The 22,067-nt window shown below is 45.8% G+C and overlaps 1 protein-coding gene and 1 long non-coding RNA gene across 9 annotated transcripts in view; one reads left to right on the top strand and one right to left on the bottom strand.

Moving 5' to 3' along the window:
* The window catches only part of LOC144128241 (uncharacterized), a 165,044-nt gene that overhangs the window by 52,218 nt on the left and 90,759 nt on the right, over positions 1 to 22,067 (bottom strand). The gene's annotated exons all lie outside the window — the stretch shown is intronic.
* LOC144128230 (uncharacterized) lies at positions 15 to 21,493 on the top strand. 8 transcript variants are annotated; one of them, XR_013313745.1, is made up of 6 exons: positions 21 to 293; positions 5,200 to 5,365; positions 5,432 to 5,523; positions 5,619 to 5,707; positions 18,209 to 18,326; positions 18,732 to 21,493. XR_013313745.1 is itself a non-coding variant. In XM_077661467.1 (5 exons), the coding sequence occupies exons 2-5, from the start codon at positions 5,360 to 5,362 to the stop codon at positions 18,746 to 18,748; spliced, it is 204 nt and encodes a 67-aa protein (XP_077517593.1). In that variant the 5' UTR covers positions 19 to 293; positions 5,200 to 5,359; the 3' UTR covers positions 18,749 to 21,493. The 8 variants fall into 8 exon arrangements, 3 of the variants coding, with proteins under 3 accessions (XP_077517592.1, XP_077517593.1, XP_077517591.1); XR_013313746.1 differs by lacking the exon at positions 18,209 to 18,326 and adding an exon at positions 11,063 to 11,333; XM_077661467.1 differs by lacking the exon at positions 18,209 to 18,326 and having other exon boundaries at positions 19 to 293.

Genomic DNA, 22,067 nt, shown 5'->3' with positions numbered 1-22,067 from the left:
CCGCGCGCCGCTTCCGGCGTCGGTGCGCTCGCCTCAGCTCGCTTCGCAATGTCAATGTCGCATGCCTGATAGCATGTCGGAGGATTGAAAAGGAGTGCGCGCGTGCCCCGCGAGTCCGCGACCACAGTCGAGGCGGCAGTATGGACGGCGACATTTCTGCTGAGCAGATAGAGGCCTGGGCGGCCTATGATCGACGCTGGAACGAGACGAGGAGGAAACGAATCGCCGAGGAAACACCGGAACAGCGCGCCGTACGACTGGCTAAATGCCGTGAATATGCCGCCGCGAGACGGGTACGTTATATGTCGTCTTTAATGCAACCACATAGCTAGACAACCAGACCAACCTGGAAGATTGCAATCAAGATTAACCACGGCTAACCAAGCTGTGCTTAGCTTTTGCTACGTATATCTTGGCATAACCGAGCTAAGCCACTGCCAATTGTTTTGTTTTTTTTTATTCTGTATGCCTCAGCGTACTTTACCCTTAACGCGGCAAATAATTTTACGTTACTGCAATGCCTCATAAGCGCCATACGATCGGCATGCGTTGATTTCGAGATCAGAGCTCGAGATGGAAGCAATGAAAAACAACTAGAACCACCAATCGACTGGTCTTGTGACCCATTGATTAGTGAGTGCATATCAGGCCATCAGTTCCATGAACAAATAGGTATTGGTCTATGCGGAAAATATGTATCAGTCGATAAGGTGTACTGGATTCTGTATTGGTCATACTTTTCATATGCAGCCCATAGGTAGACCGATTCAACCAGTACCATAGCGGTATTCACATGACGTCATCCGCAAGGGGCGCTAGTGGCCGGCGCGCCATTCGCCATGTTGGTGGCCGCGCGCGCGGCAGCCGCGGCATTTACCTGGCTTGTGATGTGTGAAATGTGAGCGTATTTAGCGTCTCGCCGCAGATCATTTCTGTCCGACCCGTAACACCGTGTGACTGAGTGGATACGCCGTGAACTGCGCGATGCAGAAAGAGCAGGCACGCTGAAAATGTTACATTTTGTGAAAACGTCGACCCGTAGGAATGTGCAGGTGCCGGCTTGGTGTGCGACGTACTACAAGACGGCTGCCGTGCGTTGAATTCACCGATATTGAGGTCTGCCTTGTGCACGGCGTAAGTTTGCCGACAGGCCGAGGAATTAAAGGATGCAAATCTATGAGAGGGCGCAATTGCTTGACATGCGGTCGAGCCGAACGTCCGTCCAGAGGGTGCCGACGGCCGAAGTGCCGTTTTTCACCTAGGTGAGTAGTTAAACGTGTATGTTCGTTTAGCTAGCTTAACTTGTCATCTCTGTCTGCTGAAAGTGATGTGTTACTACTGAATGTAGCGGAATTGCTGCACATCGCGTTGCTGCGAACCGGCCTACAGATTTCAGGTCTTGTGCACTGGAAGCAACGCTACGTTTCTACAATCAAACCTGCAAAACATTCTTGCTGTCTGCCATTCGTGCTGCGAGTGCATGACAGTATTTGCTCGACCATTTTGTCGCGTAAACAAAGCAGATATGACACAATATGCCTTTTTGCTGAAACAATGAGTATTCGGCGGTTCGCGGACTACAGCCGCTGGAAATATGAGTTTCAGCAGCGTCCGCTTAGAAATATGGGTAATTAATCATGTGCTGTGTTATTCACTATGTGTGCTGCATGAGTAGCTGACAGTTATGAACTGATATTAAAAGCTGCAAGTCGTTTGCATTCTTGCGTGCAATGTAGCCGGCCAGTTTTGCTGCCGAATTGCGGCACACAGCTCAGTTAAATCACGGCACAGAATTCTGCTGCAAACTTCATGCACAATAAGCATTCTACAAAGAAAATTGAACGTTGTCGCATTTAACAACGTGCAAAGATGTTACGGATCACCAACAATTCAGGCCGGATACCTCACGGCGCACCGTGACACTGCGCGAGCTTTCGCGAAACGACCACAAACATGGCGCGTTTGTCGCGGCGACGCTTTCGCCATCTGGTAGCGCGGCCTCAGTGAATACCTCCTATAAGATGCATCGATCAATAAGGTGTACCGGTTTCTGTATTGCCCTAGTACAAATGCAGATACATACAACCCGCACCGGTCTGGCGCTCTGGCGGCGCTCGTGTAGGCGATAACGTCAATCGAGAACCGTTGTCGCGTCGAGGAGGTGATGGCGCGGCGATGACCACTCTGCCGCTCGCCTCTTGCTTGCGGGGATTGCCGATGTTCCCTCCGCTGCCGTGAGCTGTGTGGCTGTGCCCCCGTGCGGCGCGCACTTCGTCAGGCCCTGTTTACTTCTCGCGTATATATACCTGCACCGCGGGCCGAGCCCCAGGATCCAGCGAGGACCGATAGGCGGTTCGGCGTGCTCGTAGGGCCGAGCAGCCAAGGCAACGACAGCGTACTACGCTAAGCGGATCGAAGGGCCAGCACCAGATGATGCAGCAAAGCGAGCGCGGCTAGCGGAACGACAACGCGTTCGTCTGCAGCGCCAACGAGATGCAGACGCACCAGGCTATCGTCGCAGACTGCAAGCGCGACGGCTTCAGCGTCACACCGCCAGCGAAGAACTGAAGCGACGTAAGCGAGAAGCGGACGCAGCGAACGAACGAAGCTTACCGGCGAGCAGAACCAGAGCAGAGGAAGTGTCGCGAACTTCGCCATGCAAAGCATTCAGGCAGAATCACCACTGCTTACGATTGTCACTCGCGTCAGATTGCCCGAAGGCTCTTCCGATCTTTTCCTTGGCACTTCATTGTAACTCCGGCTTTCGCGGCATATGTCTAACATTTTTGGAACATCGACTAAGGTATAGAAATGGGAAGTGTGCTTTGTTTTAAGGAAATTTTTCGAGCCATTGGATAAGATGTCCCTAGTTAATAAGTACCCACTTATATTATGAAAACACGCCTGCTTGCCTTAATGAACCATCTCCTTTACATGAAACGAAATCGTACATAACATGATGCAGAATTCTCACAGAAAGAAATAATAATACCAGAGATTGTTCATTGCAATGATGAAAACGGCCAAGGAAGGAAGCCTCAAGTGCTTGACGAGTCCTTGGCCCCTACATGTACAAAAGCATCAGGGTAACATCGGGCTCGTATCAGGCAATGGCATCACAGTAACATCAAAAGACGGTCACAAAAAGCTTGTGGTGCACATTGCGATAATAAAAAAAAGTGGCGCATGATATATTTTTTTAAAGGCTTTCTTATGTTGGCAACATATAATTTGTGGGGACCTGCCCTGCAGCCCCCTGAGTTTGCTTTCCCGCGAGGCACCGTGCAGCAGCAGTCTCACCCCGAGGATGAACGCGTTCCCTTGTCAGTTACACTAACTGGCAAGAGAGGGCACCAGCGTCGCTGCGCGGGAGACTGCTGAAGCCCGCCCGCGGGAGATGGATTAACTGGCAAGAGAGGGCACCAGCGTCGCTGCGCGGGAGACTGCTGAAGCCCGCCCGCGGGAGATGGGGGCTCTTCGGCGGGGATCGTCGGCGCAACCGGACGCGTCGCTGGCGGCTCCGCTCTTCGCCGGCGGGGCGAAGAAGCGACGGGGAGACAGGCTCCCGTACTCGTCCCGTCCGGCCTGCGGAGTTTATACCCCTTGCCCTAGCGCGGGCGAACATTCGCTCGGAACCTTGCCGGTGCGTCGGACGACCTCGATTCATTAGCGTACCTTGTTGCTAGCTGGCGTTATTGTTGCTGTAGCAATAAATGCCTGTTTGTGTCAGCCAATGTGTCGTTCCTTTGTTCCCTCAGAGCAAGGCCCGCCGTGGTTGGCGTGCGCTCGGTAGCGTACGCGACCACGGGGTGGGGTTCGGGCGGCTTTGAACCGTGTCAGCCGCGATTGAGTGGGGAGAACGTACTTATCTCCCCCATTCAAACCCCACAAATTATCTGCAACCTTTGTCCGTAAAGTTTCGAGACTGATTTATTTTTTCTCTAGAAATAATTCCCCCAAACAAATGTTGGTACGTATGTGCATCGCTATCTTTTCGTGCTAACCTGAGCTATTTATGTTAATGGTTGTGGCAGCAGCTAGATGGCACTAGATGTAGAAAAATACGTTGCTACGACTCGTTTTGCGCATTCTACTGTGAATGAGTGTGGCTCTATTTACGTTCGCCTCGAACAGCGTGCTGACATAAAATCCTGTGTGAAGCTTGGCAAGACAGCCACAGAGACGTATGAGCTCCTTCGTGACGCTTACGGCAACGAAACATTATCGGGGTCGCGAGTTTTCGAGTGGCACAGGAGGTTCGTTTCGGGGACAACGTCGGTGGAAGACGACACTAGGCAGGGGCGCCCTTCAACCTCACGGAATGAAAACAACGTAGCTCTGATCAGGGAAATAGTACAGCAAGACCCCACCATTACAGTCCGCATGCTATCAGATGCTCTCGACATTAGTAAGACAACATGCCACCAAATTTTGCGTGAGAACTTGGGGAAACGAGAGCTGAATGCCAGACTTGTGCCGCACTCCCTCACACAGGACCAGAACGACACGCGGGCATCGGTGAGCGCTGATTTTCCTCTCCGAAGCAGAGAAGGATGCTGCATTCGTCGACAGGTTCATTGCTAAAGACGAAACATGGTGTTTTCAATAACATCATCAAACAAAGACGATGCTGATAATATTTTTCGATGCTAGAGGTGCCATACATCAAGATTTCGTCCCACAAGGGCAGGCGGTGAACCAGGAGTTTTATATCTGCGTGCTGCAACAGATGCGTGATGCACTGAGACGCCGTCGCCCTGACTTATTGACATCTGGACAATGGAGCCTTCTTCAAGATAGCGCTAGGCAGCTCACTGCTGTCAGCGTGACAGAATTTCTCGCCAAGCAGAGCATTACTGTACTTCCCCATCCGCCATACTCGCCTGACCTCTCCCCATGCGATTTTTTCCTGTTTCCTCGTGTGAAGAGAGCGCTAAAAGGTCACTGGATGGGGAGCGTGGAGGCCATTCAAAATGCCACGGCAAAGGAGCTGACAGCCCTGCCAAAAGAGGTGTTTTCCAACTGTTTCCAAGACCTCAAGAAGCGTTGGAAGCTGTGTGTAGAATGCAAGGGAGACTATTTTGAAGGGGTGATGCACAAATGATTTTAATGTTAAACGCATTTCTTTTAATGAACTCAATCTCTGAACTTTTTTGGACAAAGGTTGTACGTCTATATATATTCTGTTTCTGTTTCTAGGCCAAGCTCGCTGCACAGCGTGCTGGTGACGGCAGGGAGCACGGCCAAGGGTTCTTGACAGACTGCAAAGCTGGGATAGTAGTGGGCACCTGTGGTGCTTGTGGCAGATACATTACTTCTCCTCCTGTTCCTGGAGTCGGCACACAGACGGAAGCAAAGCATGAAAGTGAGCATGGCGAATCTCGGCTCTGGCAGTGATGCTCAACACCCATTCATTTTCATGTTCATGCAGAAACGCAGGCACGAGCACTTGTGCGTGCCAGGGGGACTCAGACATAAGTATGTAGCTGATGTCAGCTGGCGACATCATGGGCACCATTCAAGGTACTAACAAGGCACTTGCATTACACAACAGCTCACTGTCAAAATGTTCGTCTTTTGGCTGATGTCGCATCTGCGGTCATGTCCTGCTGCTGTAGATGTTATCAAGGTGCAGTTTGTGGGTGTTCACGCATCCGCTTGAGACCGGGAAATGTGGAGCAATCCTTCCAGCATTGGATTTCAAAAGGTATGCTCATTTTGGGCATTCGACCCTGAAACATGTGTTTGCATGCTTATTTTATCTGCGCCTGTGTTCTGTTACCAGTATAAAAATGTTTACATGCATGGAGTTTGCACCTGCTTTGGTTAATTCCACCAGGTTGGTTTGGTTTGGGCTGGGCTGAGCTTGGGCCTGAAAATATGTTTTCTGAAAAGGGCTTCTGAGTGCTAAGGACGCAGCTGTAGGAAGGCAACAGTGAGGCATGACGAGGCTCGTGCGTTTCTGATCTTGGCCTTGGCTAGATGTTACAGGGGTGTGGTACAGTGGCCTATCAGATGCATTGGTAGCTCCTCAGTTAAAAAGAATTGAGTATACCTCTTCTGACAGAGGGAGATCACAATTGTGAGCTGGAAGACACTGGCCTGCAGTGCGCCGGGAGAGAGAGCAGGGATTAGTAGACGTCATTTATTGCAGTTCGACTGGAAGCCTTGCAGAGAAAAGTATGAGTTTTGATATATCATTGTATCCCTGTATTTCTTGTAGGATTTAACCTTTTTTTTTTTTCACGAAAAGTAAGAGAGCCGCAACGGTGGCTCAGCAGTTGTGGTGCTCGGCTGCTAACCCGAAAGACACGGGTTCAATCCCGGCCTCAGTGGTCGCATTTCGATGGAGGCGAAATGCTAGAGGCCAGAGGTCCGTGTACTGTGCGATGTCAGTGCACATTAAAAAACCCCAGGTGGTCAAAATTTCTGAAGCCCTTCACTAAGGCGTCCCCATAACCTGACTCGCTTTGGGATGTTAAACCGCAATAATCAAACTAAAAATAAGAAAAAACACTGAACAAATAAAGGAACATAAAATCCCAAGACGTGTTCTACCCTTGAAAGCTTGACTTTCTTTTTGCAAAAGCTGGAAAGGTAATACGATTATCATACATTTGCTAATGCATAGCTGTATTTCTAAAAGAATGTATGTAAAGTCCAAATTAGGGCCACATGAAATGCTCGCTATACTGGCTAAAGCTGCTGTCCTGAAGATACGTAGCGCCTGCGATACTTTTGCACTGGTCAACACTTATTTGTGTGTTGGATCGTTGTGCACTAATCTTGCACCTCTTGATGTCAAATGGGTGAAGCTGTTTTAGGACAGTCCTTGAAGTGTGTTTTGTCTAGAAGCCATGACTCCCCAGAGGAATACTACGCATGCAGCAAGACTGTCAGTTTTGTGACACGTAGCTATTGCTGAAGATGTTGGTGTTTACACCCCTGAGCACTGTCAGATGTCAACAGCCTTTGACCTGAATTATACTTCGTTTCATACATCAGGTGCAACGCTGTGAAAGGTACGGTAGTAGTCCGGACGGGAAAATAAAGGAAGGCGTGTTACACTGCGCTTGTTCTGTGGCCAAGTGGTCTAAGCCACGAGAAAAGTACAGCGTCATGTCAGCAGTAAGAGTCCATTTGATCAAGTTCTTGACAAATGTGTCATGTGGTAAGCCTGCAGGCAAAGTATTCACTATGTTTCGCTCACCACAAGGAACACGCTACTTTTTGGTCGCGGATGCAGGCAGTGCAAACAAGTGCACTAGCTTTGACAGCGTTGCACCTGATGTATGAAATGGAGCATAAGTGAGCCTCATGACCACCTGTTCCTGTCAGTGTGTGATGAGCGTATAAAGATTGTTTAACGGCTAGGTTGAGTTATTGTTTTAAGGGTTTGACAGCAATGGATAAGAGTGTCTTCACCTCCGCGAGGCTATTTTTGGACTGGCTGCAAGATTTCTGCATAGCTTTCTTTTATTTGCACACTGAAAGTTCACTTACCCCCAATATTTACAATGGGTGTTCATAAGTTCTGCCTCATTGGCTCTCATATTTATGTAATTCGTGGAATTGAAATATGCCAGCTTGGAAGTAAAGTTTGGAACCTCTGGGCTCTTATTATCATTGAGGTTGGGTTTTTCAGTTTAGACCAAAAAAGGCCGATAACAGTCAGCTGAATTTATTTCTTGAAATTTGCTTTTCGGCGAAAAAAAGGTCATTATCCGTGACATGCCAGCTGTAGCTAGCTGGCTATATGGAGTACGTGTAAGAAGAGAAAACTGCTCTGTAAGAGGGGAAAACTAATGAATTGTGGAAGCTATAGGCAAGGCATGTATTGTGCATTTTAAGACACTGCTCTGCGATCTCAAGCCCGCGTTGATTAAGGGGAGAGGCGGCTTTGAAATTGTTGTATTGGCTTGTAAGCCTCGTTTCGTTCCTGAAATTGACCGGGTACTACTCCAGAAAAATTTCATTGACCATGGTGGGTCCGTTTTTTGGCAAAACACTTGAACAATCAATGTTTTTATTCATTACTGTTTCTGCAGAGATGTTCACCTTGCAAAGCAATTCCTAACGACTATTATGACCCCTTTTGTTTTGTTGTACTCTTAAACCATACTGCAGGTCAGAATTATTTGTTTTTCAAATTTGAGTTTCATGTCTGAAATTTTCTACTGACTGTAGACAAGTCAGTGGGCACTGCGTCGCGAAAATTCAAAACTAAAATTTGTTTTGCGAAAAAAAATTCTGCGAATGTCTAGGTCTTTAGCACATTGGTAGGAACATATTGAATGTTGAACCAGCTTTCTGCCATATTTTCTTAACTCTGCAGTCTTTTCATCAGAGGAAATATACATATTAGAAAACAATTTTCTCGAGTTATAACAGTGAAATTTTGTTAGAGTAGTTGCGAAACTGTTTTTGAATGTGCTAGAAAAATTTCATGTATATATATCAGGAAAACACTTAGGTGTTCCTCGGTGAATCTTTTGAATGCATTAGCAGCCAAATGTTCGTTATATCTGAGGTTGACATACTCAAGTTCCAAGGTGGTCAGTTTATGTCTGTCAGATCCGAAGTCCAGACACGAAAGTTCATTATACCCGAGGTGGCATACTTAGGTTCGTTATATCAGAAGTAACACACGAAAGTTCATTGTATCCAAGGTAACACATGAAAATTAATTTTTTCCGAGGTTAACACGCGAAAATTCGCCTTATCTGGGCTTAAAATTAAAGTTCGTTATATCCAAGATGGTGAACTAAAGAATGTTATATTCAAGGCTAATACGCAAAATGTTGTTATATCTGAGATGGCATACTAAGGTTCATTATATCCAAGGTAGTGTACTAAGTTCGTATAGAGCAGACAAGGGAAGGGAAAAGAGGGGCTTTCTGTGGCATACATGACAGAAGCCAACAGTCACTGAAACCAAGGAGTGGAGGGAATGTTTTTATTTTTAATTTGTTGTGTTCATCAGTGGGAGCTTAATAGGGTAATTATTTTAGATCTAGTTGATTAGAAAACAGACGCATGCCACCGTTAGGATCTGAACCCACGACCGAATAAGAATTTAGTGTCCAGTGCTCTACCAACTTAGCTACCGCAATGGCTGTCCAATCTTCTGCTTAGCTGAAGAAAACACCACATGCCGCTGTTGAGACGTGAACTCTTGACGTTTGAATCTAGCATCAGGTGCTCTGCCAACTGAGCTACACTGGCAGTTGTCCAATCACCGGACACTGTGTATTCAGATCCAACCAGCATCATCTGGTTGTTTTTTCTTTGGCTTTCTAATCAATTATCTTTAAAATAATTACCCCATTAAGCTCCTATTGATGGCTACTCGGCGAAGCCATGACCATAGCATTGCACGCTTCAACTGCCGCACCTTAGCACTAAAGTCTTCATTTTTTCTGGATGCAATAGCACCATGGAATGGCCAACCAAATTTCATCGCATCATGCACTAACCGAAAAGTATTCCGGGAAAAACTAAACGACTATTTTTCATGAGGGAAAAAAGTTTGCCATATTCACCTCGGCACTTTGAACAGCTGTTTATTGTTACTTTTCTTCATTTGTGTCGTTTGTCTTGCACTGTTTTTCTCTTGTATTGATTGAGTGTTACATATATAAATTTTTTCCTGTTTCGATCCCATGCATTCCACTTAGCATTGTATAGGCGTCACAATATCATTTAACTGTTACATACTGTTTTTTTATTATTGTTATATTTTATCAATTTATTCTTTCTCTGTCTTGATATTGATTTTGCTCCCCCCTTATATAATGCCTTCAGGTATAATCAAATTAACACCACAGATTAAAAAAATCATCCCCTATGCTTTTTGGTTTCGATGACTGTTGGCTTCCGTCATGTAAGTTCGTATAGGCAATATACTAAGTTTTTTTGCAGCACATTGAGCACGTCTTCCATTGTGACAGGTGTTCCATAAAATAATATTCTCTTAAAAAACGAAACTTTTGCTGTGAAATAAGTCGTAAAAAGTCAGCTGAAAATTGAAGGCAGAGGTGCAACCTCTGTTTTTAATAAATAGAATTGAAGGGTGTTAGCTTGAAATGAAAGTTCTGACGTTCTTCAGACAATGTTTTCGTGTGGCACCTGTGACATATTGTTAAGCAGCATGCCATCATTCAAGTTGCTAATCGTAGAGAGTAGTCCACCTAATAATATCTGCTGTTGAATGGATGCCATATATGAGGGAAGCCTTCCTTGGTATTGGGTGCATTGAAGGTGCCTATGCAGGCTGTAGCACTAACGTGTAACCACATTCAGTCTGAGAGATGAACACCTTGTCTCTGCATCCTTCCCAGAGCTGCTGGCGCCTGTTTGGGAATTTACTAATGGGTGGCCATTGCAATAAGCAGGGGGTTATAGAACACGCTGATGTGTTGCTTGGTAGAGTTAATCACGTCAGTATTTATGAACTTCAATTTGAGAAAACATGTTCCAGGTGGGTCCCTTTGTCAAGTGACAAACAATCTGAAGCAGGCCGAACTGCGCATGTACCGAACTGTGCCGAACTGTGCATGTAATTTGGCTCATTACTGAGCAGATGGAGTCATCTTTTAACATAGTATCCACGAGAGATGATTCACCAGCTCATCACTGCGATCAAGCAATTTTAGAATGTTCCATTGAATACCGGCTTAGTAGCTCTTCTTGTCCAGAGGGTTGGGTTCATGCTGTAGCCATCGGCCAGCAACGTGATGGTCACCACCTTTTTGAGACTCTATTGATGTCGCATGTCTCTCTTTTTGTAGCATGCAACAACTCTTAGCTTAAAATAAATTTGCAGAGAGGGGTTTTGAACTTGTGCTTACATCAGTGTAGAGTTTGCTGAAATAACGATACGGCCAATCATGACCACACTCGTCCTTACACTAGTTGTGGGACCAATACGATGCTGCATCGAGTAGCCGCAGCTCCAAGTCATCTTCTGTGCTGTTTCCCTGAGATGAAAACAGCATAAACTTTACATTAAAGAGAATAATCTTTATATTAATAACGTTTACTTTTTCTCACTCTCCCCAAGATGAAAAATACTATGCACTTAGCACCCAACAAAAAGGTCACCTCTGCAGTTTGCTGCTGGTGTCAGCAGCTGCCCTTGTCCTTCTACAGTGGCATGCAAATACTGCATTGCTAGTGCACAGCTGGAAAGACTGCATGGCTGCTTCTAATGACCATGCTTTCTCGTGGGAAAGAGGACATCCCGAACTGTAATATGAATGCGACATCCTTCAACTCTGTTAACAAGAAAGTTACAGCCCAAGGACAAAACATTTACATGCTCTTCCTTAATGGTGAGAATTCATGGTTTGCATCTACGAGAGGTAATTAAGCTTTCTGGAAGATGCCACATGTAGTTGTGAAGATGTAAAAGTATATTTTAGAAGGTATGCAGGTCATGTGCATGAGTCTCTCTGTTTTCTGTGGCATGTTAAAGATTGTAATCGTCGTGAACTTTGGTGCGAGAATCTTAGTTGCCTTGTGGAATGCAGGACTCACTCATTTATTTTAACATGAGCAAATTTTGCTGTGGGGGGCTTGCCTATTTCAGTCTGCCTGAAATTGGCAGCATTGGTTCATGTACTTGGCATCTGCAGGTTCAGTGGCAGTACGCTTGAAAAAGGTTTGCACTTTTTGAAGGTTCAGCTGCAGTTTGGGCAAAGATGTTAGAGCCAAGATATTTAGGAATATATAGTCATAGGGGCAGATTAATTATGCTGCAAGGTGCATCTATTTCTGGCAGATGTTGGTGAGTGGCGACACCACGGGTTGCCGAGCATCCCCAGGGACATCCCCGCAGTGGGATGATGGTGAACAGTGCATCACCACGGACCCGAGCACCCGCCCTTAGCCGTGCGTGGCATCGCCGTGTCCTAGGAAAAGGGGCACCTGGTGGTTGAGCCGATGCCGAGCGTTTGGACCTTTAAGGTGCCTCGGCGGAGGCCACACACCACTTTGGCCCCAACTTCTTGTAGACGGCACCTCCAGCCTGTCCTGACCGGAGGAAATCGGCAGTCGCCTTTTCCTATCTTTTCCTCCACCTTTTACTTTCCTGTCTCTTTCTTACAACTCTTCTGTCTCCTAATCACTTCTTAGTTTTTCAATTTTTCTTGGCGGCAAGGGTTAACCTTGTGTGGCCAGCCACCTTAGGTTGCATCATGTTTGGTTATAGTTAGGGTGTACATCTGGCGTGGGCAGGACTTGCTTGCAAGTTCCTGTCCCGTCCCCTAGTTGGGCTCCGTGGTGGGTGGCTGGCACCATGGCTGAAAAACTTAATTTTTTATGGCACCCCTCCTTTCCAAACCTGATTGTTATCTCAAAAGAGGGTTGAACGATGAGGAGTTTTTTTCAGAAAAGAAAGGTATCATTCCCAAAGTTTCACGTTGTCCATAGCGAAACGAAAGGAAAACCAGCAAGGCTTATATCCCCGTTTTCGTTAGCAAAGTGCCTGACAGATACCTTGGGCCTTGGGTGCAAGGTCTCAATATAGGCCAGCGATGACTTACTGCTTGAATTACATGACACCGTCCAGCACTCAAAACTTGCAAACATTGTATCAATAGGGGAGATTCCCGTCTCCATCACGTCACACCGATCTCTAAACACAGTCTGAGGCGCCATATCTGAGACCGATTTTGTCCACCTCTCTGAAAAAAATGCTTGAAGGCCTTACCGACCAAGATGTCATAAACATTTAGCGGATAAAGATCCGGAAGGATAACAAAGAAATACACACAAAACACCTGATCCTCAACTTCAACACCAGCACACTGCCTGAAAGCATTGAGGTCAGCTGCCTGAAAACAAATGTAACGCCATATATACCGAACCCACACAAATGTTTCAGTTGCCAGAGGTTTGGCCATGGCTCACAGACTTGTCGCGGACGCAAAACTTGCGCGAAATGCTCTTCGAAAGACCACAAATCCAATGAATGTGTTGCTGCCCAACGCTGCACTAACTGTGAAGGAGATCATGCTGCATACTCCAGGGCATGTCCGTCCTGGAAGTAGCTAACACTACTCCGCCAACCCCGAAGCAGGCTGTGCAGACTTCCCGGTTCAGCGGGCCTCAAGACCTTTTCCCACAGGTCGAGGTCTAACTTAAAAGTCAGCGTCCATTCTGCACAGTCGTCCAGTGCCTCTGCAGAGGCGATGAACACAACCCTGGGCAGCCCAGTGGCATCCAAGTCAGACGGACGGCGGAGCTCCTTGGATTGATCGAAAAATTTAAGGCTCCGAGTCACAGGGCCAAATGAAAGTTAATCTAGTTTTTTCTGCATACACGCACACAACATTATGATGTCTTTCATAATACATTGGAACTGCATAGGTCACATAAATAACTATAACGACATAAAATGCATTTTAAACACAATTTTTTCTCCTATTGCTTTGTGTGCCGGAAACCACCTTAGGCCCTCAGCACATAAAGGTGCTAAAGAAATATACGGTCTTCCGCCGTGACCCAGAAGGGCTGAGCAGACTCTCGCGAGGCGTAGGCATCATTGGGCAGCCTGGAGTAGCAGCTCGCGAGATCAAACTGAAAACTAGATTCGAAGCCATAGCAGCCATAGTGCTTGATTACAAAACCATTACACTTTGTTGCATATTTCTTCAACCACACTTCGAAGTAACACAACATGAATTAGTGAACCTTTTAGAACAGTTACCGGAACAATACTTGGTAGTTGAAGATCTTAATGCACAGTCTTGTTTCTGGGGCAGTGAGGAAACCGATAGAGGTCAGGTCATTGAGGATTTTATACTATCTAACAATATTTGTTTACTGACCACCGGTAAACCTACTTACTGCTTTCCTAGTTCAGGAAAAGTGAGCGTTATAAATTTGTCTTTCAGCTCTCCATCAGTTTTTAGCGATTTTAAATGGGATGTTTTAGACAACCCCTATGGAAGCCATCATCTCTCTTTTGAAATCTGCCTTTCATCCCCACCATCTGTCACCCTGACAAAGCCACGGTGTTGGAAGCTCAATTTTGCAGACTGGCAACTTTTTAGAATTGAAGCCACATTAGAAAATATTGCATTATAAAATCTTAAAGGGACTATGCAATGAATTAAAAGTCACTTGTAAATGTTTTCAATGCTTAGAAATGATGCTAAGGAGCATTTTCATTAAGTGTGAGTCTTCGGAACTGAGGTGGCAGTTTGTTATGAATTTGTAAAAACCGTGTTTTTCTAAATTCGTGGGCTGATTGGTGTTCTCATAGTGACGCATTTTGCAACTAAAATCATGAAAATATACGTCACTAGTTCCGTGACGTCGGCAAGCCACCACACGCTGTCATTCGCTGGAGCCACGACAGGCATGACGTCACGGGCTCACTTCCGGTAGCCGTGAAAGTCGTCTGCTCGTGCCGCAACGCGAGCCCCTTGGGCAAGCGTGAGCCAGGTCACTGCCTTCGCGCATATGGTTTCAAATTACCACTGCCGCCTACTTCTGTCGGTAGTTCCGGAGCCACAACTGGCAACAAGCAACAGAATTCAACGTGCGCCGCAATCCAGAAAGGCGAAGAGAGACCGTGGAGGCGCTGCCGATGCTGCTGCTGGGGCGCTGGGTGCGACAGCCGGAAGTTGCAAACCGAACGTCAGCGGATGACGTGTTCATAGGCGGGGCCCAGTCCCAGACCTGTTTTCTTTAATTTTTTTCTCGTGCCCCGCGTGTACGAGTGTAGCGGAAGAGGAGGAGCGTAATTTTTAATCGTCTATATCTTGGTTGTTATTGATGCTAGCTCAAAAATTCTTGCACTGTGGTGACGAGTGATCGGATGCCAATCTCTGGTATGCTTTATCTAACCTCAGTTAATTTATTGCATAGTCCCTTTAATGTCAATGAAATAAACAAAAAGTTCACAAATTATATTCTTGCTGACACACTTTTGGCTATCCCTCAATCTTCAGGAATAATACTACGCAACCATAAAGTGTGGTGGACACCAGATTGCAATGAAGTGAAGAAACAACAAAATAAAGCTTGGGGTATATTTCGCACATACCCCACGCAGGAGAACTTTATAAACTTTAAAAAAGCAAGAGCTAAAGCTCAGGACATACATCACAATGCCGAAAAAGCATCATGGCAAAGCTTCGTTTCCTCTATAAACAGCCATGTCTCATTGAAAAAAATATGGGAGGCAATACACAAACTAGATGGTCGCTACTCCCTGTTCACGGTCCCTCTTCTGACAGCCCCTGGTGCACAAAAAAATATAAAAGAACAAGATGATATATTAGGTGAACATTTTGCTACTGTATCTAGTTCCTCTCATTATACATACTCATTTTTAAATATAAAAATGCAGCCGAAAAAAAAAAAGACTGCCGACAGCAGGGAGTGCTCACGAACCGTATAATAGCCCAATTACACGAAAAGAAATTAACAGCGTACTTTCTTCCGGTAAACAGACTGCACCAGGACCAGATGAAATTCATTATGAAATGCTCGCCCATCTGTCCGAACCCGTTGTAAGCTCGCTTCTGAAATTTTTCAACAAAATATGGGTATCAGGAGAGATACCAGAGGCTTGGAAAAAAGCCTTTTTTGAACTATTGCTGAAGCCAGGAAAGGTGCCTACGTCCCCTAGCAATTACAGGCCTATTGCCCTGACAGGTGTACTTGCCAAATCCTTTGATAGTGTCCTGAACATTAGGTTAATGTTTCTATTACAATCCCATGATCTTGTTGACATCCATCAGTGTGGGTTTAAAAAGGCATGGTCTACAACCAACCATCTAGTCCACCTAGAGAAAACAGTCGGAGAACCATTTATACACAGGCAACACTGCCTTGCGGTCTTTTTCTATGACACCACATGGAGGTTTGGCATACTGGGGGACTTTGGACACCTCGGCACCTGCGGTAGGATGCTGAAATGCTTGAGTGACTTTTTGTCCAACCGTTCAATTCAAGGACGCCTGGGTGCCACTCTTTATAAGAACTGCATTCAAGAGAACGGCGTGCCTCAGGGGTGCATTTTAAGCACCACACTTTTATAGTAAAAATGAATTCCCTAGCAAAAATAATTCCAAACTTCATCATGTATTCAGTGTACGTCGGCGATCTCTGGATTGCTTGCACATCCTCTAGCATTACATTGTGTGAGAGGCAAATACAGCTGAGAGTAAATAAACTAACAACATGGGCAGATAAAAATGATTTCAAGTTTTCTACGTAAAAGTCAGCAGCTGTTCTGTTCTCACTTAGAAGAGGAATGTACACTGCTCCCTCCCTGTATCTAAATGAAGTCACGCTACCAGTTAAAGATGAGTGCAAACTTCTAGGAATAACTTTTGACAAAAAAGTCACATTCCTGTCAAACATAAACACCCTCAAACAGAACGCTTCTCGATCTCTTAATATACTGAAAGTACTCTCACGAAAAAACTGGGTTTCTGACTTGTCTTTTATAAATTCATCGCTCTGTAGTACACTCTACATTAGATTATGGATGCATAGTTTACAGATCAGCGAGGCAATTGTACCTTAAACGGCTGGATCCAGTACATAATTTATGTTTGCATCTTTCCACCAGTGCATACAGGACGTCACCCATAAGCAGTCTTTATACGAAAACCAATGAACCATTACTTACAGACAGAAGAAGCATGCTCACATGCTCGTGCATTTTAAAAGTCCGTTCGCTGCCGAAACACCTATGTTACCCCATAGTCTCAAAGTGGCCATCTAGAACACTTTGAACAAAAAACTGCTAGCTATCCACTCCTCCTGCGTTTTTCGCCAAAACTTCGGAGTACTTGATAAATTACGTGGCATTCCTCGAGGACGAGATACACTGCCTCCATGGTACAATTTTTCTGCAATCTGTGATCTCACTCTTACACAGTTGCGCAAAAAACAAACTCCACAACAACATATAATACAAGAATTCCTTGCCCTCGAAGAAAAATACAGTAGTTTTACAGAATTTTATGCTGATGGATCAAAAACGGTTAGTTACGTAGGAAGCGCAGTGGTGTGAGGGAATTCAGTGGAAATAGCACGACTACCACAGTGTTCATCCATCTTCACTGTGGAATGCTATGCAGTATGTGTGGCCATAAAAAAAAATACAAAGCGAGAACCTCAAACACGCTATTATTTACACAGACCCATGAAGTGTACCTGCAGCTCTCCATTCTAAAAATGCAAGCAGACCTTTGCTTGGTTACGTCATTTCAGCATAGTAACTGCCACAACTCAAGGACAAAATATAAAACTGTGCTGGTCCCGAGTCATGTGGGAATAAAAGGCAATGAGAGAGCAGATTTGTGCACTGCTCAAGCGCATGGCAAGGAAATAAAAAAAGTAAATATACCCTTTACGGATTGTATAAAGTTAGTACAACATAAGTTAAGGAAAAAATGGCAGACAGCTTGGAATAATGAAGTAAACAACAAACTGCACCTGGCAAAGCCAGTCCTGGGGGAATGGAAGTCATGTTTTACCAAGAGCGTTTCATTGAAGTTATTTTATGTCGTCTCCATATAGGCCACTCACAGATCACACGCAATTTTCTATTGACAAAATAAAACAAACCGGTTTGTGAAAAGTGTGGAGATGACCTGACACTTAATCACATTTTATACTCATGCATAAACTTCATAAACTTAGAAAAAAAATATTTTACTTTGTTATATAATGAACACGTCTGTTTACACCCAGCATTGCTTTTAAGTGAAAATGGAATTGTTGACACGTGTGTTCTTAGCTTTTTAAGAGAGGCAGGTTTTCTCAGCAAACTCTAAATCTTTACCCACTGATTCACTTCATTTTTTGATACACCTCATCCACCTTCCCATTCTTGAGAGGAAGGCTGGGGATTTGTTTTAGTGGTTGGGAGGCTCAACATTCTTGCCCAGCCAAGGATCCCTGCTGAGACTATCTGACCTTCTTTAACGCTCTTGTATTAACCATTTATAAAATTTCTTTCTTCCTTTATCATTAGGGAATGCAAAAAAATGTTTTACGCCGCCTACACCATCGATAATATCTCTTACCTTAAGTTTGGGGCATGATCGCCTGAGCTGCCTATGTGCCATAAAATGCAGCACAACATGCTCCCAGATGCATTTTAAAAATTTTTTGGCACATACATGCGCCACCATGCGGTCTTGCTGTTTTTATGGCACAGTTACTAATTTATTTGCAGAGGACAGCTGACACGGGGTGTTGTGCACTCAAGGGGTGCTTCTTTGCATCCCCACTGATGGTCACTGAAGAACAAATCAAATTGACAACACCGGTTATACAGAAGTCAGGTGCTGTAGGTGAGGGAGCAGCGTGGTGTCTGCGTTATGAAGTCCAGTATGCAATCAAATAAGACCATTCATATCTTGGTTCACTTAATGCTTTTCGTCACTGACGTTTTCATCTTAGCTTGGTGTCCTCATTTACAAATCTCTCCCCAGTCAAATGCGCATCCCTAATGGGGAATTCAGAGAGGGAGTGATATCACACCTTGCGTATTGAACCCAGTGGAGAATGTTGGCACTGAACTGAATACAGAATTGGTATTAGTTGAGCAGGATCACAAATATCTGGTTCCTGTTTTTGCTCTACATAGTTTAGACAAGTAATGCTGTTTGCTGGCCAATATTAAATTTCAGCTTGTTGGAAGCAACAAAACTGAAATGTGTTTTACTGACAGTTGTTTTTGTTTTGTATCCTGGCAGGTGCAATGACATGCTAGCACAGCTGTCAATCTGGAGTTGACATACAACTTTGTGAGTGGAGAAACAGATCGAGTGGCGACGTCCTCCACACCACAAATACACGTGTCCTGTCAAGACCACAGCTATAGCTTTTGACATCTGGATATTGCATGTGCCATCCTTCGCGACATTGACTGACTCCCTCCCAGCAAGCAAGCAACAACAGTGCACTGGCGTCTGCTCAGCATTCAAGGGAATTGTGATTAGTGTGTATGTGCCCTCTATATAGTTGTATATAGTGTGCCAGGACATCACATTATAGTAATAGTGTGATGATGTGGATTGTGCCACTATGGTTTCCGGGTGAACAAAGAAAAGAAGCGTGGCCGCGTGCAGGGCGAGCCGGTGTGCGTGCACAATCAAACGTTGGAGTTCGGCTTCGAGGCAGTTGTGGCAGTGGGCGACTGAGTGGCGGGTCATTCTTTGGAGCTCGGTGTTCCCCAAAACAAGCTAGCCTGCACTGGCAGGGCATCGAGGTACGGGGTCTGGCTACCCGTCCAGCACCATGCTACCCTGCCCGCTGAGTCCAGCCTCCTGGTAGCCACGCGGCCTACCGACGCGCTCCTGCCTGCTGTTGCCAGCCTCCGGGTATCCAGGACGTCACCGCGAACCGGTTGCCTGCTGATATTTCTTTGGCTGTACGTCGGCACCGACAAGGACTGTCGCACCGGAACCATAGTCGGACACTGGTGTTCATCTTGACATCTCTAGGTTGTAAGTGCCTCGTAGTGTATGTGTGAGTGTGTTAGTATGCAAGTGGGCGATCGAATGTCTTCGTCCTCGTCACTCAAGAAAACAGCGTCGTGATGCTGGATGCGGCCTGTTTTATTGCCCAGGGCTCCTGAATGGACCCGAGCCCAATAATTACATCACAAGTAGTTTTCACATTTGTTCAAGCTGATTGGCAGGGTTAATGTGCAGTGCCCTAATACAATCCTGCATCGATGCACTTTTTTGGGTTGCTGCATATATATCATTCTTCATTGACTGCGTGCTGCACCATGCAGATAACCGCTGATCATCACCATTCCACAGTCACTGCATGTCACCTATTTGCACTCCTACCTTTTCTCTTTCATCATGGCTTCATTGCCACCAGTTGGGCCAAACCATCATCTGTGCGGAAGGCTTACTGTAGGTCTGCTCCAATAATTAAAAAAAAAATGTCTCTTGCCGTAGCGGTGGCCTAATGATTTGAGCATCCGCCTCGCATGCGGGAGGTGTGAAATAGCACTACGAAATAGTACTACTAGTATAGTGTACTAGTACTATAGTACTACCCTTCCCCCCTCCAACACATCAAGTCCAAGATGCGAGCATAGCCCGATGTACTGACAAAGCCACCACCATCAGCAGAAGCCTAGCTGATCGGGGGTGATACAGAGGAGCAAATTGTACAGTTGGCGAGAGAAAGCTCCAAAACATCGCCTAGCGAAAGGCCTTTACACTCCAGTTACAAATCCTTCGTAGTGCCCCATGCACACAGTTAAATTAAGCGCAGTGTGCCAGATTTTTTCGCGGTGGATGCTTTGCACTTGAATAGAATGGTATCTTTGGCTACATTCCTGACCTACGAAAAGCTAACTGAACACACTTCGTATTTTCCGTCAACCTTTGCGTAACCCATGCGAATGCGGTCCTTGGGGTTGCAAATCCCTCTCTTGGGATCTGGAGAGTGTTTGTTCTTTTGCTTTCACGCCCCCTCGTTTCTGTCCCCAGTGCAGGGTAGACAACAGGAACATCCGTGTAAAGCTAAGTCCATAATAATGCGCTCATAGTGCGCCAGGATGCTAAGCATCCTAGTGTGCTTACGAGGGGAACAAGTTACGCTTTTGCCAAAGTCATTGTTTTTAGAAATTTCTCTCCTATGGTGTTGCCACATGAGTCACAAACCACTGAAAAAGATATGCAGTGCTACTTTTATAGCCAGATTTTTTGGTTGTGCCCAGCTTGAGTAAGCACTCATCTTGCTCGTCGCTGGTATGAATCCGACGTTGTACTTCTTGCTCTGCAATTTTTTTAGTTGCTGCACAGATGTCTGTTTACTCCTAGTTGTATTTCTCTCCTTTTTTTTTTTTTTTAAGAGCAAAGTTTTGTCATGAAAAGGAAACTGGCCTGCATGGGCATGACCGAATGAGCACCGTGCTGGGCCGGTCATTAGAAATTGATGGTGGGCACCAGTCGGGTGCAGAGTCCGGACCGAAGTTTATGTAGCGGCGAATACGGCCGGTCCCGATACCGGCCCGGGCATACCTCTAGTGCAGAGTAGGAAGTTTTGTTTCGTACCTTTCCTTGAGTCTGAAGCTGCATTGCGCTTTCAGTGGTTTTGCTATTTCTGCAGCTTTTGACCAGCATCGCTTTCTCGCCCTGTAATAACAGCCTCGATGTTTCTTTATTTTTGGCTCATAGGGGATGTGGGCCCGTGATGGTGGAATGGGCATTCTCACTTTTCTAATTGGACTGGCAGTAGACATTGCTTAATGTGTTTTACTAATTTCCTTTTTTTTATTAAATTAAGATGGCCGGCTGATAAGTAGTTTTATGCATGCCGCCAAGGCTAGAGTCTGCAGCTGCAACCTGGCACACCTGTCAGTGCCATCTTTGCCCGAGGGAGGATAAACAGACTGAATTTTTCTTGCTCAGTGCCTTTGTTTCTACCAGCTTTGCCCACTAAGCCGGCACTTTTTGAATACGAGGTTGAGTCAAATAAAAACCACAAATTTTTTGTACCTGTGTACACACGGCACCATATTGCTTTTCAGTGCATGTACCCATGCTTAGCTAGCCGCCGCGCTGGCTGAGTGGTTATGGCACTCGGCTGCTGGCCCAAAAGACGCGGGTTCGATCCCGGCCGCAGTGTTCCAGTTTCGATGAAGGCGAAATTATAGAGGCTGCCTGTGCTTCTGGTCAACCGAGCACCCTCAGCGGCCAAAAAGCTACCGATAGTTGGCGCACGCAGTCCCATAGGACCCCGCCAAATGTGCAGATATCTAGTTCCGTAGGCCTTGCAGCAGACGACGCGGTTTTCTCGGTTCGGAAGGCAGCAACCTGGTCTTGTGCGTGCGTGATTAACCTGCTTGTGCACGTATATTTCATTGTGCAAAGTGTAGTGTTTGTTGTCCTGTGTGGCTGCTTGCACATGCAAGTCATCACGTCCGCTCCTGCCTGTAGTTCTGTTTGAATTCGTCGATTTTGTGCGCGCATTCTGTGTGTGTGTATATCCATTCTGCGCATTTCAGTCGTATATTAAAATCATCGACTGAGCTCCATATTGCTCTTTTCATGTGCCCATCACTA

This window comes from Amblyomma americanum, chromosome 4 (assembly GCF_052857255.1).
Source record: "Amblyomma americanum isolate KBUSLIRL-KWMA chromosome 4, ASM5285725v1, whole genome shotgun sequence".
Classification (NCBI taxonomy): domain Eukaryota; kingdom Metazoa; phylum Arthropoda; class Arachnida; order Ixodida; family Ixodidae; genus Amblyomma; species Amblyomma americanum.
The sequence above is the reverse complement of the archived record's forward strand: the minus strand, read 5'-3'. Positions and strand labels throughout refer to the sequence as shown.